The sequence below is a fragment of the Capra hircus genome, chromosome 8 (genome assembly GCF_001704415.2).
Source record: "Capra hircus breed San Clemente chromosome 8, ASM170441v1, whole genome shotgun sequence".
Classification (NCBI taxonomy): Eukaryota; Metazoa; Chordata; class Mammalia; order Artiodactyla; family Bovidae; genus Capra; species Capra hircus.
In genome coordinates this window covers 74,328,182-74,342,863 of record NC_030815.1, presented here as the reverse complement: position 1 = coordinate 74,342,863, position 14,682 = coordinate 74,328,182, and the positions used below count along the sequence as shown (strand labels likewise).

General features: G+C 48.3%; 1 protein-coding gene across 5 annotated transcripts in view; it reads right to left on the bottom strand.

Moving 5' to 3' along the window:
• PTK2B (protein tyrosine kinase 2 beta) overlaps nt 1–14,682 on the bottom strand; it is a 137,975-nt gene that overhangs the window by 7,185 nt on the left and 116,108 nt on the right. For 3 of the 5 annotated variants that reach the window (XM_005684037.3, XM_005684039.3, XM_005684038.3), the window contains exons 19-25: nt 13,038–13,138; nt 12,768–12,857; nt 11,723–11,927; nt 9,231–9,339; nt 7,377–7,442; nt 5,383–5,508; nt 339–485 (exon numbers count right to left, since the gene is read on the bottom strand). In XM_005684037.3, the coding sequence (XP_005684094.1) occupies nt 339–485; nt 5,383–5,508; nt 7,377–7,442; nt 9,231–9,339; nt 11,723–11,927; nt 12,768–12,857; nt 13,038–13,138 (844 nt within the window). The remainder of the gene's footprint in view (nt 1–338; nt 486–5,382; nt 5,509–7,376; nt 7,443–9,230; nt 9,340–11,722; nt 11,928–12,767; nt 12,858–13,037; nt 13,139–14,682) is intronic. The other 2 variants (XM_005684040.3, XM_005684041.3) reach the window with 1 other exon arrangement.

Here is a 14,682-nt window from a genome sequence, read left to right as displayed (position 1 = left end):
GTTTGATCCCTGGTCTTGGAGGATCCCACATGCTGCGGAGCAACTAAGCCCAGGCACCACAACTACTGAGCTTGTGCTCTAGAGCCTGTGAGCCACAACTACTGAAGCCCAAGCTCCCCAAAGCCTGTGCTCTGCAGCAAGCAAAGCCACCGCCATGAGAAGACCGGGCATCGCAACTGTAGAGTAGCTTGGCACAACTAGAGAAAAGCCCGTGCGCAGAAACGAAGACCCAGCACAGCCAAAGATAAAAATATAAGTAACGTTCTTTAAAAAAGAAGGTGTCCAGCAGTGGTGTCGGGGCATGTCCTCTCCCTCCCCTGGCTGGGCTTTCTCCTCACCAGGGCTTTCTCCTCCTGCCTCAGCCACTGGTAATCTTCCACCATCTGCTTCTGCTGCTTGTCCAGCAGTTGCCGCATCTTGAGCCTCTCGGCCTCCCACAGCTGCTGGGCCTCCTCCCGGCTGCTGGGCCGGACAAAGTCCTCCTCCTGGGAGCACAGTGGGGGGAGATGGCAGAGGACACAGTCAGCCCAGTCTCCGCACCCAGGGAGGGCAGTCCTCTGGAGAGCCTTGTGGGAGCCACATGCCTTGGCCTCACTGGCCTCAGATCTGCAGCCATCTATGCAGATGGTTATTACTGTTGGCTCCGTCAGCCCCAATCGCATGCAGTGTGTCCGTGAAATGCTGAATTGCAGGGCATAGAGTTTAACAGGTACTGGTTTCAAATCGTCACGTGGCCCGTTAGTACTGTTTTATTTTCAAGTGACTGTCCTAATACTGTTTTCTCAGCTGGCGTGTGTCATGACTGCTGTCACTGAATTTACATTTAGGAATGCAAAGCCAGCCCTCCGGGAGGCCTTGAGTGCTTAGCTAAAACCGAGATGGCAGGTCTGGAAGCTTCAAGGAGCAGTGGTGTGTGGTCCCCCAAAGCTGTCCACTGAAGGGTGGAGCCTGAAAGAAGGAGCAAGAGCGTGCACCCATCTGATCGCACCTTTTTATCAGAAGATACTCATTTGCGCTTCCCCATCCTAGTTATGGATGGCTCAGACAGTAAAGTGTCTGCCTGCAATGCAGGGGACCTGGGTTCGATCCCTGGGTTGGGATGATCTTCTGGAGAAGGAAATGGCAACCCACTCCAGTGCTCTTGTCTGGAAAATTCCATGGATGGAGGAGCCTGGTAGGCTATAGTCCATGGGGTCGCAAAGAGTCCGACACGACTAAATGACTTCACTTTCACTTTCTGTGGCTCAGAAGGTAAAGCATCTTTCTGCATCATTCTCTTGATTAAGAAACTAGCCTGGGTTATGACACCAAAGGTTAAAAGAGATGCATGAGCTAAGAGATAAAGTGAAGCACAAAATTTAAAGAAATAAGGATCTATGGATATGCAATAAGTGGTTCCTCTCCTGAGTTTTATTAATCTAACCCCATTTCAACTCATTTGTGGGGCTTTGGACTATTCATAGTTCTCCCTGTTATTTCTCCCTGCATGTTTCCCTTTCCTATTATTTCTCTTCCCTCAATCTTCCCCAGGGTTTCATTTATATAAATATCTGCTCAGTCCCTTTAAACTGGCTTGCTCTTTTCTGCTGCACAAGATTACCTGGGTCTCCTGGACATATGAGTGTTACCAGCATTCTTTTGATTGTGTAAAGCCTGGGGTGACCTTTGCTGGGTGACCTTTCTATGACGTTGAGGTCCGCAAGCTGCTCAGATCCCTTTCTTTGAACTGGCCCATTTACATACAAGTCACTTACATAAAATGCTAAAAATGATTCTCAGTCTACTTTAACAAGCCATAATCTCTGCCAAGCCTCTAAAAAAGATTATCTCCACTAAAGTCTCTAAACAGCATGGTTTGAAAATAGTGACACTGGTGTGTTTTTCCTAGGCTGTCGGCTACAATAACTGCTCTCAATTTCTAACAATACTTCTCCTTATAAGATGTCTTGCTGAAATAGTCCTTGTTCATTATGCTAGTCAACGACTGTTTATTGAGCAACTACTGTGTGGCAGGGACAGGGCTGGGCCAGGCTGGGCTGGGAGGGCAGTGATGATTAAATATGCAGTGTCCTTCCTGTTTTCATGAGGCTATGGAACAAATTGCAGACTGGGGTTGCTCAGCCTTAGCACTATTAACATTGGGGCCAGATGATTCCTTATTGGAGAAAGATTTCCTGTAACCTGTAGGATGCTTACAGCAACCCCACTCACTAGAAGCCTACAACACCTCCCCTGTTGTAACAAAAATGTCTCCACACATTACCAAATGTCCACCCAGAGTTGACTTACTGAGTTAGACCTTATGTTAAACTAATCTGTGGACATGGTGTGGGGGAGGAGGGTGGGATGAGCTGGGAGACTGGGATTGACATGTGTGCACTGATAACCAGTGGGAAGCCGCTGCACAGCACAGGGAGCCTGGCTCAGTGCTCTGTGATGACCCAGAGGGGTAGGATGGGCTGAGGAGGTCCAAGAAGGAGGGGATATATGTATGCCATAGCTGATTCACTTCATTGTACAACACTGTAAAGCAACTATACCTATCCCAATTAAAAAATAAAAGCAAATTTCAGAACATAAGACCATTTTATCATCATAGGATTGATAAAATACATGATTTACTTAATAAAGGCTTATGCCCCACAAATGAAAGGGTTTTAAGGCTGTAAATATCCTCAGTTAAATGCCAGCATGTGCAAACACAATGGTGTGTCTATATCAGGCTATTGGCAAATCATGACAAATAGGAACTAAGTGTCAAACGTTCTGAATATAGCATTAGGGATCTCCAGGTAAGGAAAATGTATGGACGGAGGAAGACTAGAGTAGATACTGACAGAAGTTTCCAGACTCAAGAAAACACTTTGTAGTTTTGAAATTGCCAAAGAAGATTCCTACCACTCAAATGTCTAGTATGCCCCAGGCTTGATCACCATCTGACCAAATATTTTAACATACATTGGTGGATGTATTCCTATGTCTTCCAATTTTCTAATAAAACTCAAGAAGCAAATGAGACTTAAAAAAAAAAACTGGATCTCTTTAGGGCTTACTGTCCAAAGTATACTTCAAGAATTCTTATCAGGCAATGAATGCTTACACTGCTGGTCATTTTTAAGAGGAATTAGACCCTTGGGGTGTTTTAAAAAGACTCTGATTAGCTGTGACCCCTTCCAGGAATTGACTCTTTATCCTGCCAGGCCCATTTCTATTGTAATTAAACAGCTCCTGCACTCATCGTAAGCTTTCCCATCATTCAATCTGGGCCCCAACTCATGCTTCTGCCTACCTCATCCCCTGGGACCCTTCTAATTTTTCCCATCCATTGAGGCCCAACTGCAAAAAAAAAAAAAAAAAAAAAAAAAGAAGCTGGAAAGAGTTGTTTTACTCTCTGAACTTCTTCTGCACGTTGGCTGTACCTCTGTGTGCTACTCATAGCTCTCTGGTTTACATTATAGGCAACCATCTGCCCTGTTCCTTCTGGCTGATGGTAAGTTCACTGAAGGCAATTCTCCCTTCAGCACCTAGGACAGCGCCCAGCAAAGTGTCCCTTAAAAAAAAAAAGGTGCTGTTTACTAAACTGTTGTTTTAAACTTCAATTGTGAGGTCTTCAAGAGGGAGACTGCTGCCATCCTGACTCCGGAATTGAATCCCACAGATTCTCAGATGAGTCAGGCAATAGAGTTAGTCACTAGAAAAGTTGTTTTTGTGGGAAAACCATCTCTGATTTTTGTTAAATGCTGTCAAATGCTTTGCAGGGAGTCTATTATACCTTTTCAGCATTCTACCTGGAAGAGGCTTTCTCGGTGTTTCTGATGCATACCATAAGATGGAGTTTATATTTTTAACTTTTTTCTTTTTTGCTTATTTTAAGAAATGCTTATTATGTTCTTTTTATGTTCATAGGCTTTCCTATGGCAAGTACATCTAAACCCCTGACACAAAAGGCCCTTTTTCCTGCTGCACAGTTTGTCTGTATGGAAGGGAACAAAGACCTTCTGGTGAATCAGGGGTTAGACAAAGGCAGTGCCGACCCTCAAGTGTGCAAAACACTTTCTTTCTGAAAGGGCATATTTTAAAGCCAAACTCACTAAAACCCAATTAATTATGAATAAAGAGTTAAGAGCAGGAGAGAGAAGTTGAGCACTACCTAAAAGATAGTGCATGCTTACAGATGCAGTTTTATTATCGTTGAGTATATGCTAAGACATAAATTGGTTAGACTAATGTAAAAAAGAAAAATGAGCTAGGTCAGGGGAAAACCTATTCCACTAAGCTCTCACTGCCTTGAATTAGAAGTTATCTTAATCATTTCAAAGTTTTACTAAATTAAGAAAAACAGCAAGGATATCTCAACATACTTTCCTACATTTTTGTATATCTATTGTAATGGAAATGTATACCTGAGTCTGAAATATGATGCATGGTTACAGAGTTAGAGCTAAAGTGATAAGGGTTTTAGTCTGTTATATCACATATCAAGACTCAGTTCAGTGAAATATATCAAATGCTCATGGCAACTGACCATGGGGGCCATTTGTTTTGAAGGAGGAAAAGATGGATGGTGACTAGTAACAAGTGGACAAGCAAAGGTGCACTTTTTTTTTAAAGGAGACGTGACAATTAGAAGCTAGTTTCCAGGTGGTGCAGTGGTAGAAATCCACCTCTCAATGCAGGAGACTCAGGTTCGATCCCTGGATCAGGAATATCCTCTGGAGGAGGAAATGGCAACCTACTCCAGTGTTCTTGGGGGGAAATCCCATGGACAGAGGAGCCTGGAGGGCTACAGTCCATGTGGTTGCAAAGAGTTAGACATGAGTGAGTGACTGAGCGACCGACAATGAAATACTCAAGGCTTCATTGGTAGTTGACAACAAAGAGGTGACTGGGGAGGGTATGGCTTAGCCCTATGCTAGTCCCCAAGTTTGTTCTCACATAGCAGCAACTTTTGCAAAGCAGCAGGAGTGGCAACCACAAGGCAGACTTTCCTTTGACTGGGAAGTTGAACAATCACAACAATCAGGCAGGAGGAAGGGCAGAGCGGGGCAAGACCTCCAGGATCTTTTACTTTCTGGCACCATCAGGCTTCCCTGCCCTCTGCTCATGAGCTTTCACACTGTCACCAGGGCTGAGGGAAGGCCACAGCATCAGAGTAGGGATGGGGCAGGTCTGGGTCCAGCTGGAGTCTCAAGGGCAGTGCCTGGCTTGGCCCCCAAACTCTGTTGTTTGTAGAGGTGCAGGAGGCACAGAGCCCCTCTGTGGCTGACTGGTGTAGGGAGGGCACCTCCTGAGCCTGAGGACGCAGGGTTCCCAGTATCCCAGGCACCTCCCTCCAGCAGCCTCCTTGTCCTGGCCGGGACCCAGCATGCAGATTCCTCTTACCCGCATGCTGTGGCGCTTGAAGACATTGTGCCGGTGGAGAGGTGGGGTGTGCAGCGAGTTTACAGGAGATGGATACTCCATAGGGCTGGTGAGCGTGGGTGAGCTGGCACACAGACCCTCAGGGACCTATTCAGGAGAAGCAGAGGAGCACCAGGCACGGGGACAAGGCAAGAAGGTGGACAGTTAGCTGCTACGAACACGAGCACAGAGAAACGACACAGGAGCTCCATGGGAGAAACGGGACTTGCGCTCCAGGAGCTTATAAAGAACAAAGTGTGGGCGTTTCACTGGTACTGTTTGGGAGACGTGGCAGAGCGACATACACGGCTCTTGGCTAGAAGTCAGCACAGACATGGTGGCTGTTCTTCCATCTAATAACCGTTCCCGTGATGCTGTGCATACCATAGGTCCATGGGTGGCGCTGACCTACTGACTCCATCTCCTCCTTCAGGACTCTCCAGGGAAAAGTCATCATTGTGTTAGAAACTAACAGATACTGTTAACCCACAAGTATGTGTGTGTATGGGCTTCCCTGATGGCTCAGTGGTAAAGAATTTGCCTACAATGCAGAAGACATGGGTTTGATCTGGGGTTGGGAAGATTCCTTGGAGAAGGAAATGATAACTCACTCCAGTATTCTTGCCTGGGAAATCCCAAGATCAGAGGAGCCTGGCGGGCTACAGTCCATCAGGATGCAAAAAAGTTGGACATGACTGAGCAACTAAAACAAACAAACATATGCATGTATATATATGTTGTTGTTTAGCTGCTAGTCCACCAGGCTCCTCTGTCCCTGGGATTTCCCAGGCAAGAATACTGGAGTGGGTTGCCATTTCCTCCTCCAGGTATCTTCCTGATCCAGGAATCAAACACACATCTCCTGAATTGCAGGCAGATTCTTTACCACTGAGCCCACAGGGAAGTCTATATATATATATATACACACACATTTTTAAAAACCACTATTTTGGGACTTCACAGGCAGTCCCATGGTTAAGACTTCACCTTCCAACGCAGGGGGGTTGGGCTCAATCCCTGGTCAGGGAGCTAAGATCCCACATGCCTCATGGCCCAAAAACCAAAACATAAAACATGGAAGCAATATCGTAACAAATTGGACAAAGACTTTAGAAATGGTTCCCATTAAAAAAAAATCTTAAAAAAATAAAATAAAACCCACTATTTTAAACAGCACAAAGGGGTATATTTCTTTCTAGGGATATCGCTCCTGTCTTCTGCCTTGAGGTTTGTTTTCTTTTTCTTTTTTTCATATGAAGATGGTTTGTCTGTTTGTTCCTGGTTAGGCTTGTTTTGGCTCAGGAGCATTTCCTTGACCACAGGACACCAAATGAAGAAGCACCAAATAAAAGACACTGTTTCCATTTTTAAAGGAGGGACTCTGAGCTGAGGGATAAAAAGGAAGAAAAGAGAGGGGGCCCCTGGCTCCTTCTGACTTAGATGCAACAGAGAGACACAGGACAGAGACACCCTGAGGGGGACCAACAGCTTGGGCAGGTCCTGTGGTTGGTAACCATGGAGGTGGTGGTGGTGGAGGGAAGCACAGGGGGAACCCTGCTCTCTCTCCATCAGCTACCGAGGATTTCAGCAGGGCCCCTGCAGGGAGCCCCAGTGAGCAGCTCCATTCTCTGGGGAACATCAATGGTCCCTAGCTGCCTAGATTCCTTTTCAGAGGCTCTGCTCAGGGCTGGGGAGGCCAGGAATAGAGACTTAGCTGTAGGCGGGCGCACGCAGCAGCCAATACTGTGGGCAGACAGATGTGGGTTGAAGTCGTCTTAACTGAGGACAACCTGGTAGAGGTTCAGTTAGATTCCTTGATCTCTGGCACTTGGAGTTTTAGTTCTTTTCCGGGTACTAAAGAACTGCTTCCACTGCCTGAGCAGATAGGACTGCTGCTCTGCTAAGGCGCGAGGATGGGAATTCAGGAAGGACAGATGAGGCCTGCACCTCTCCAGCCCTCCAGTTTACGTGTTTACCTGGAATTGCAGCTTGGGTGCCAGAAGGTTGGTTTGTGGAGGGGGTCTGTACTTGGGTCGGCTGGGCTGCAGAGAGAACATGGAGATGAGTCAGTCCCTCATTCTGTCCTCTTGAGAGAGCACAGCTCACCAAGGGGAATGTCAGGTAGGAGTCGGGTCAGCCTTGTTCAGGATGGTGAAGACGAGGGACAGAGTAATCACTAAACTCATTCATGTCCGCTAACTGTGCATCTATCACTGCTGAGTGATATGAGGCCAGTGGCCTTCCTTCTGGAGGTCACTGCTAACTGGAGGCATTGCCAGTCTCTGTGTAGCCTCTCTGCATGTGCCAGGCATCCTGGAGTGTGAAGTCAACTATGGCTTAGGAAGCATTACTCTGAACAAAGCTAGTGGAGGTGATGAAATTCCAGCTGAGTTATTTCAAATCTTAAAAGATGATGCTGTTAAAGTGCTGCACTCAATATGCCAGCAAATTTGGAAAACTCAGCAGTGTCCATAGTACTGGAAAAGATCAGTTTTTCAATCCCAAAGAAGGGGTGTGTCAAAGAATGTTGAAACTATCGCACAGTTGCACTCATTTCACAAGCTAGCAAGGTAATGCTCAAAATCCTTCAAGCTAGGCTTTAACAGTATGTGAACCCTGGATGTGCAGAGTTTGCCAAATCAGTAATCAGGAGCTGCAGACATCCAGAGGTGAGTCATGGAGGCCCAGGCGTCCACAGCAGCTTCCTGGAGGTGATGAAACCTGAGCTGGGCCTGACTGCGGGAAGGTGCAGGGCACAGCAGATCAGGGGGACCTCGAAAAGAGGCCCAGCACCCACAGGGCTTTGTTATGAACTGAATGTTTGTTCCCCCACCCCACCCCACCCACCCCATTCATATGTTGAAGTCTTAAGGTGATGGTGTTTGGAGGTGGGGCCTTTGGGAGGTAATTAGGATCAGATGAGGTAACAAGGGTAGGACTCCTGTGATTCTTATTATTAGTAGTAGCATTAATAAACTTCCCAGGTGGTGGTAAAGAACCTGCTTGCCTATACAAGAGAATAAGAGATGTGGGTTCAATCCCTGGGTAGGGAAAATCCCCTAGAGGAGGCCATGGGGAGGCCATGGCAACCCACTCCAGTATTCTTACCTGGAGAATCCTATGGACAGAGGATCCCTGCAGGCTACAGTCCATGGAGTGGCAAAGAGTCAGACATGACTGAAGCAACTTAGCATGCAGTCGTATTAATAACAATAACAGACACCAGTGCTCACTCTCCCCACCATGTGAGGACATGTGAGAAGGACACGTCTGCCATCCAGGAAGACAGTCCTCACCAGACACCTTGATCTTGGATTTCCCAGCCTCCATGCTGTCTGTGTGTAAGCTGCCCAGCCTGTAGTATCTTGTATGGCAGCCCAAGCTGACTTCTACAGACATGGTCCCACCCATCTAATAGTGGGGCAGAAGGGCACTGGCTCCTGTGCCCAGAGATGCCATGGACATCAGAGGCTGGACTTCAGGGCTCCCATCACGTACCTTCAAGGGAATCTAATTTGTCCCTAAAAACACCAAAAGGGAAAGTGCTACTGTCTCCCGAGGGAAATGTTTCCAGGGTGACTGCCGGCTCCAGCAGCCCCACAAGGTGCGTGCTCTCTGGCTGTCTCAGGGTCCATCTGCCGAGGTGACTGATGGGGGCTGACCTCAGGGCTGATGGATGGTTGGGTGGAAGGGCTGAGAAGACGCAGGGCCCATCTGACCGCCACCGTAAGGGGAGCTGCACAGTCAGATCTGGGAGGGGCTGGACAGGGTCCCTGCTCTGCTGTGATTCATGGGGCCAATGGGGCCGATGAATTCGGGGCTTGGCTCACCTTGGGTGGGGGTTCCTGGAAGGGTGTGGGCTCTAAGATTTTGGGAGGTCGGTAGCGAGCGTTCCTCTCCTGCTCTAAGGCGATGTCCTTCTCCATCTGGTAAATGTCACTGCCAGGAAGTCAGGTCAGATAAGGAGACAGAAACAAGGTCAGATACATTCCTGGGGGCTCCCCTCTGTGCTCCACTGTGGCCGGGATCCTACTCCCAAGTCTCCCACGTCCTTTGCAGATGGCACTGGGGAGATCCCTAGGAGACAGGCCACAGTATCGTGGACCCTGCAGCCGCCCCAACCTATGCATTCCTGGTGTGTGCTAATGGGAAAGGGTACACACGCATTCCTGGTATGTGCTAACGGGAAAGGGCCATGGATTTCCTCCCAGGTTAGCTGAATGCACGCTTCTTGCCTTTTTTTTCTTTTACCCAACAGTGGTTCCCAACCTGGGAATCACACACCTCCAAGGACTCAAATAAAGGCAGGGGGTCCATGAATCCGCAAGTGTACCAAGCACTGTCTGCAGACAGGGATTGTGTGTTGTTGAAATACATTTCTAGGCCCAAGATGGAGCTGCCTTTGCCCAGGGGGTAGCATCAGCAGGTCAAAATGCAGATAACTTTTGCATCCTTCTAAATGCTATGCTTTATCAGAATCAAAGTACCATCCCAAATGCCAACCCAAATACCAATCCAAATGCCAATTCAGCTTTATGTGCTTAGTTGCTCAGTAGTGTCTGACTGTTTGCAACCCCATGGACTGCAACCTGCCACACTTCTCTGTCCATACAGACTCTCCAGGCAAGAATGCTGGAGTGGGTTGCCATGTCCTCCTCCAGGGGATCTTCCCAACCCAGGGATTGAACCCAGGTCTCCTGCATTATAGGCAGATTTTTTTAATCATCTCAGCCACTAGGGAAGCCCATTCAGCTTTATATTTGTTTCCTATTCTCTATTCATTCTCTAATTATCTCTTCTTTGTTCCTTATTCTTTATCCTATAAAAGTGTCCAAACTTCCGCTCCCATTCGCCACTGCTCTGGCCCTTGGAAATGGAGATGGCCACTTCACGCAGTGTTAAAATTTGTCTGTATCACGTAAATTGCCTTGTTTAATCATTTTAAACAGTACTGTGCTGTGCTTAGTTGCTCAGTCATGTCCAGCTTTTTGCGACCCCATGGACTGTAGCCCCCTACTAGGCTCCTCTGTCCATGGGGATTCTCTAGGCAAGAATACTGGAGTGGGTTGCCATGCCCTCCTCCAGGGGATCTTCCCAATCCAGGGATTGGACCCAGGTCTCCTGCATTGCAGGTGGATTCTTTATCATCTGAGCCACCAGAAAAGCCCTAAACAGTACTACTAAACATATAATATTTGGTACCATGTTTCAGATTTATATGCATTCTATTGTGTGCAATACAAAAATTCATGATACAGCTTGTTTATAGAGCCCTACCTATAAACAAATGCACTATCATTCTGAGAAATGAATATTTCCTGCCATATCAGTAAACAAGGATGTCACAGTCATCAGCAATTGCCTCCACCATGGATAGTGAGCTGGTGAGCCCTGAGGGAACTCAGGAAGGAAAGAAAACCTGCCATCTAGGAGCCATCAAACTGCAGCCACTCCCTACGGTGAGCCCTGAGGAAACTCAGGATGTGAAAACACAGGATACTGGCCCCAGAGAGCTGAGATGCAGATCAAAGGAATGATTCCAGTGAGCCCAGACTCTCGGATCTTCCCATACATAGAAAAGCACTCAATGTGTTAACTTGGGTATCTGGTTTTCTTTAATTAACAATAATTGTTTGCTGTTCAGACAACCTGCCCTTTGTTGCAAAACTTCTATATAAGCTGGCTCCCCCTTCACCTCTTCCGAGCAGTTTCTCAGAGCTATTTGAAATGTTGTCTCCCAGGCTGCAGTCCTCATTTTGCCTGCAACAAAACTTAACTCCCAGCTCTCACACTGTGCAAATTTTTTTCAAAGATTCCCATTGTCCGGACCTGGGATTCCCAGCCTCTCCTGTGGTGCCTTCCCAAGTGGCAGTTTCTGGGGATGATTTTCTAAAAAAATGCCCACAAGTTGCCTACAGTATTTAAAGCTGTAGTATTTAATGTTAATTAAGCATTGGGTTCCTTAAAATAGGAGCCAGCAAACTAGGCCCACAGGCCAAATATAGCCCCCAAACCTATTTTTATGTGGCCCCAAATGGTAAAGAATCTGCCTGTAATGCAGGAGACCCTAGTTTGATCCTTGAGTCAGAAAGACCAACTGGAGAAGGGAATGGCTACCTACTTCAGTGTTCTTGCCAGGGAAATGTCATGGACAGAAGGGCCCGGTGGGCTACAGTTCATGGGGTCACAAAGAGTTGGACATGACTTAGTGACTGAGCACACACACACAGCTATAAACCTCTATGTGCTGCTAAAGAGGAGACTTGCTCTCAGGGGGCCCTGGGCTTGCAGTCCTCCACCCCACACCTGTCTCCTTGCTCACCTGAGGCTGCACACGAGCTCGGTGAAGCGGGGTCGTTCACTGGGGTCATAGTCCCAGCAGCGGGTCATGAGGGTGTAGAGAATGGGCGGGCAGAGGTCAGGCTTGGGCAGCCGGTCCCCCTTTTCCAGCACCCCAATGACATCCTTGTTCTCCAACCAGAAGAAGGGCTGCTTTCCGAAGCTCAGGATTTCCCACATGCACACAGCTGCAGGCGGGAGGAGAGGGCTCAGGGCCCGTGCTGAGGGGACTCGAACCTGGAGAGGCAGCCCACCCTCTCCAGAGACAGCCATGCGGTCAACACTCAGTGCCTGCTGGGGACCGCCCTGTGTTCCTCTCTCTCCTCTATAGATAGCATTCTGGGGGTCCTGCCCATGTGGTGGTCTGCTAAGGGACCAATTGCCTATGACTGTAAGTGAACTAAGCTCCCATACCCAGGCCCTTTCCACAAGGAGCTGTTAGGGTTCTGGAGAAGGGGACCATCAAAGGAACTTCACTGGGACCACCAGGAGGGAGTGACGCCTCCATCAGAAAGCTGGCATAAGAAGTCTATGTGCTTGCTGCCTGTGTGATCATGACCAAGCCCCTGACTCGCTGAGCCTCAGTTTCCTTGTCTGGAAAATGGGAAGAAGAATGATGAGATTGTACTGGGCAGGCTGTGGAGACCTGAGACAGGATCTACATGGCTGTGTGCCTTTTAAGTGGCTGTCCATCACTTGGTTTTCCTCTCTCCTCACCCTGCACCTTCTTCTGAGAAGAGCTCAGCTCTGCCTTTGAGGCTCCCCTGTGGGGTGGCCTCACCTCAGTCCTGGGGCTGTTTTGGGAGCTCACGCTCATATCAAGAGCCTTTTCCATGAAGATGAATGCAGGCTGGCCCTTAGCTCGTGTCACCCCCAATCCAGCACTGACTCCCCACCTCCGGGACTCCTCAGTGGTGGCAGCAAAACAGAACCCGAGGGTCCATACCCCTGCTTCTTGTGCCCCCTGTTATCCTGGTCACAGAGAGGTAATCAAACCCTTGTCCACGCCCTATGGAGAGCCTGCTCACCAAACATCCAGACATCGCTGGCAGTCGTGAAGCGGCGGAAGTTGATGGACTCAGGGGACATCCATTTGATTGGCAGACGGGTCACAGAGGCTGTGGGTGGACCAAGGGTTTATGGGAGCTCTTAGAGAAGAATGATCCAGACTTATCCAGAAAGGCAGTTTACTCTCCAGAGACTGTTGGCCTAGATTTGCCTTATAGTCACCTTTTGGGGGGATTTTGGCTTCAGGAATGCCCTTCGGGGACAAAGCTGTAACACACCCCCCACCTCACCTTTGTAATACTCCTCATCCTCAATGTATCGGGAAAGGCCAAAGTCCCCCAGCTTCACACACTCCGGGGAGGCTACCAGGATGTTCCGGACAGCAATGTCCCTGGAAGGAGGCAGAGACCAGGGTGAGGTGGTTCATAACACTTCAGGGGGACAGACAGATGGACAGAGAGGCAGAGGAGAAGAGAGCTTCAGGGCCCCAGCCTCCGGAGGAGAATCAAGCAGCTTCTGTGGGTCAGCCCTTCCTGGCCCCACAACTCATCTTGCTGGAACTTGGCTCAGGCAGGAGCCTTGGCTGGTCTTCGCTGCTGCTCACACACCCTGGTTGCCTCCTTGCATCTCGTTGCTGAGCCCTGTCTCCCATCATCCCTTCTCATGCGTCTCCACCTCCAAGCCTGTCTTGTGTTCCCCATATTTGCTCCAGTCACTGCATGTATTGTCCCCTCTGCTGGGGATGCCGTCACCCTGCTCACACTTCAGGGAGGAAGCCTGACCACTTTCCTGATCACAATTAACCTCTCCTTGTTCTGTGACCCCACAGCTGCTCACAGCTCTCTTTCAGGGGGCACTAGGAGAGCCAGGACCTGGCTCAGAGTCCCTGGGAACCCCTGGTATGGAGGAGAATGGGGCAGAGAGCTGGAGGAACACACCTGGCAGCTGGCAAGTGAGAGGTGCCACCCAGAGCTGAGCTCTCACCCCCCCACTTCCATCCCCAACTCTGGGAGCCCTTACCCACTCAGTCATCTTGAATCCCCACATCACTTCTAACCCCAAACTGGCTTATCTATCTCTTGCTTCTCCCAGGCAGGTTCTGCACCCCACTGTGTGTCTTTGTTATTGAAAAGATGACTTCAAAGCCTGACAATGTCACACAAGGATGCAAATCTATTATACCACTTTGCCCCATGACTGTTTACCCTAGAAGATGCTAGAAGATGAGCTTTACAAGGAAAGGGGTTTCTGTTTGTTTTGACTGTGACTTAATCCCAGAGCTTAGGACACTGCCTGGAGGCCCACAGGAAGAGTTCCATCATATCTGCTGCATGAGTGAGTGAATGAATGAGTGGATGCATATTCACATCCCCCAACATCGCTGCGCATAGTGTCAGCCATATGGCCCCGTATCTGAGAGGGATGGTGTTGGGCTGAAGAATTCACCTGCTCATCCCAGGGCTTTGAGTTGGATCATCGAGAAAGCAAGAGAGTTCCAGAAAAACATCTACTTCTTTATTGATTACACCAAAGCCTTTGACTGCGTGGATCACAACAAACTGTGGAAAATTCTGAAAGAGATGGGAATACCAGACCACCTGACCTGCCTTCTGAGAAATCTGTCAAGAAGCAGCAGTTAGAACCTGACATGGAACAATAGACTGGTTCCAAATTGGGAAAGGAGTACGTCAAGGCTGTATATTTTCACCTACTTATTTAAATTATATGCATGCAAGTACATTATGCAAAATGCCAAGCTGGATGAAGCACAAGCTGGAATCAAGATTGCAGAGAGAAATATCAATTACCTCAGATATGCAGATGACATCACCCTTATGGCACAAAGCAAAGAGGAACTAAAGAGCCCCTTGATGAAAGTGAAAGAGAAGAGTGAAAGAGATGGCTTAAAACTGAACATTCAAAAAATGAAGATCG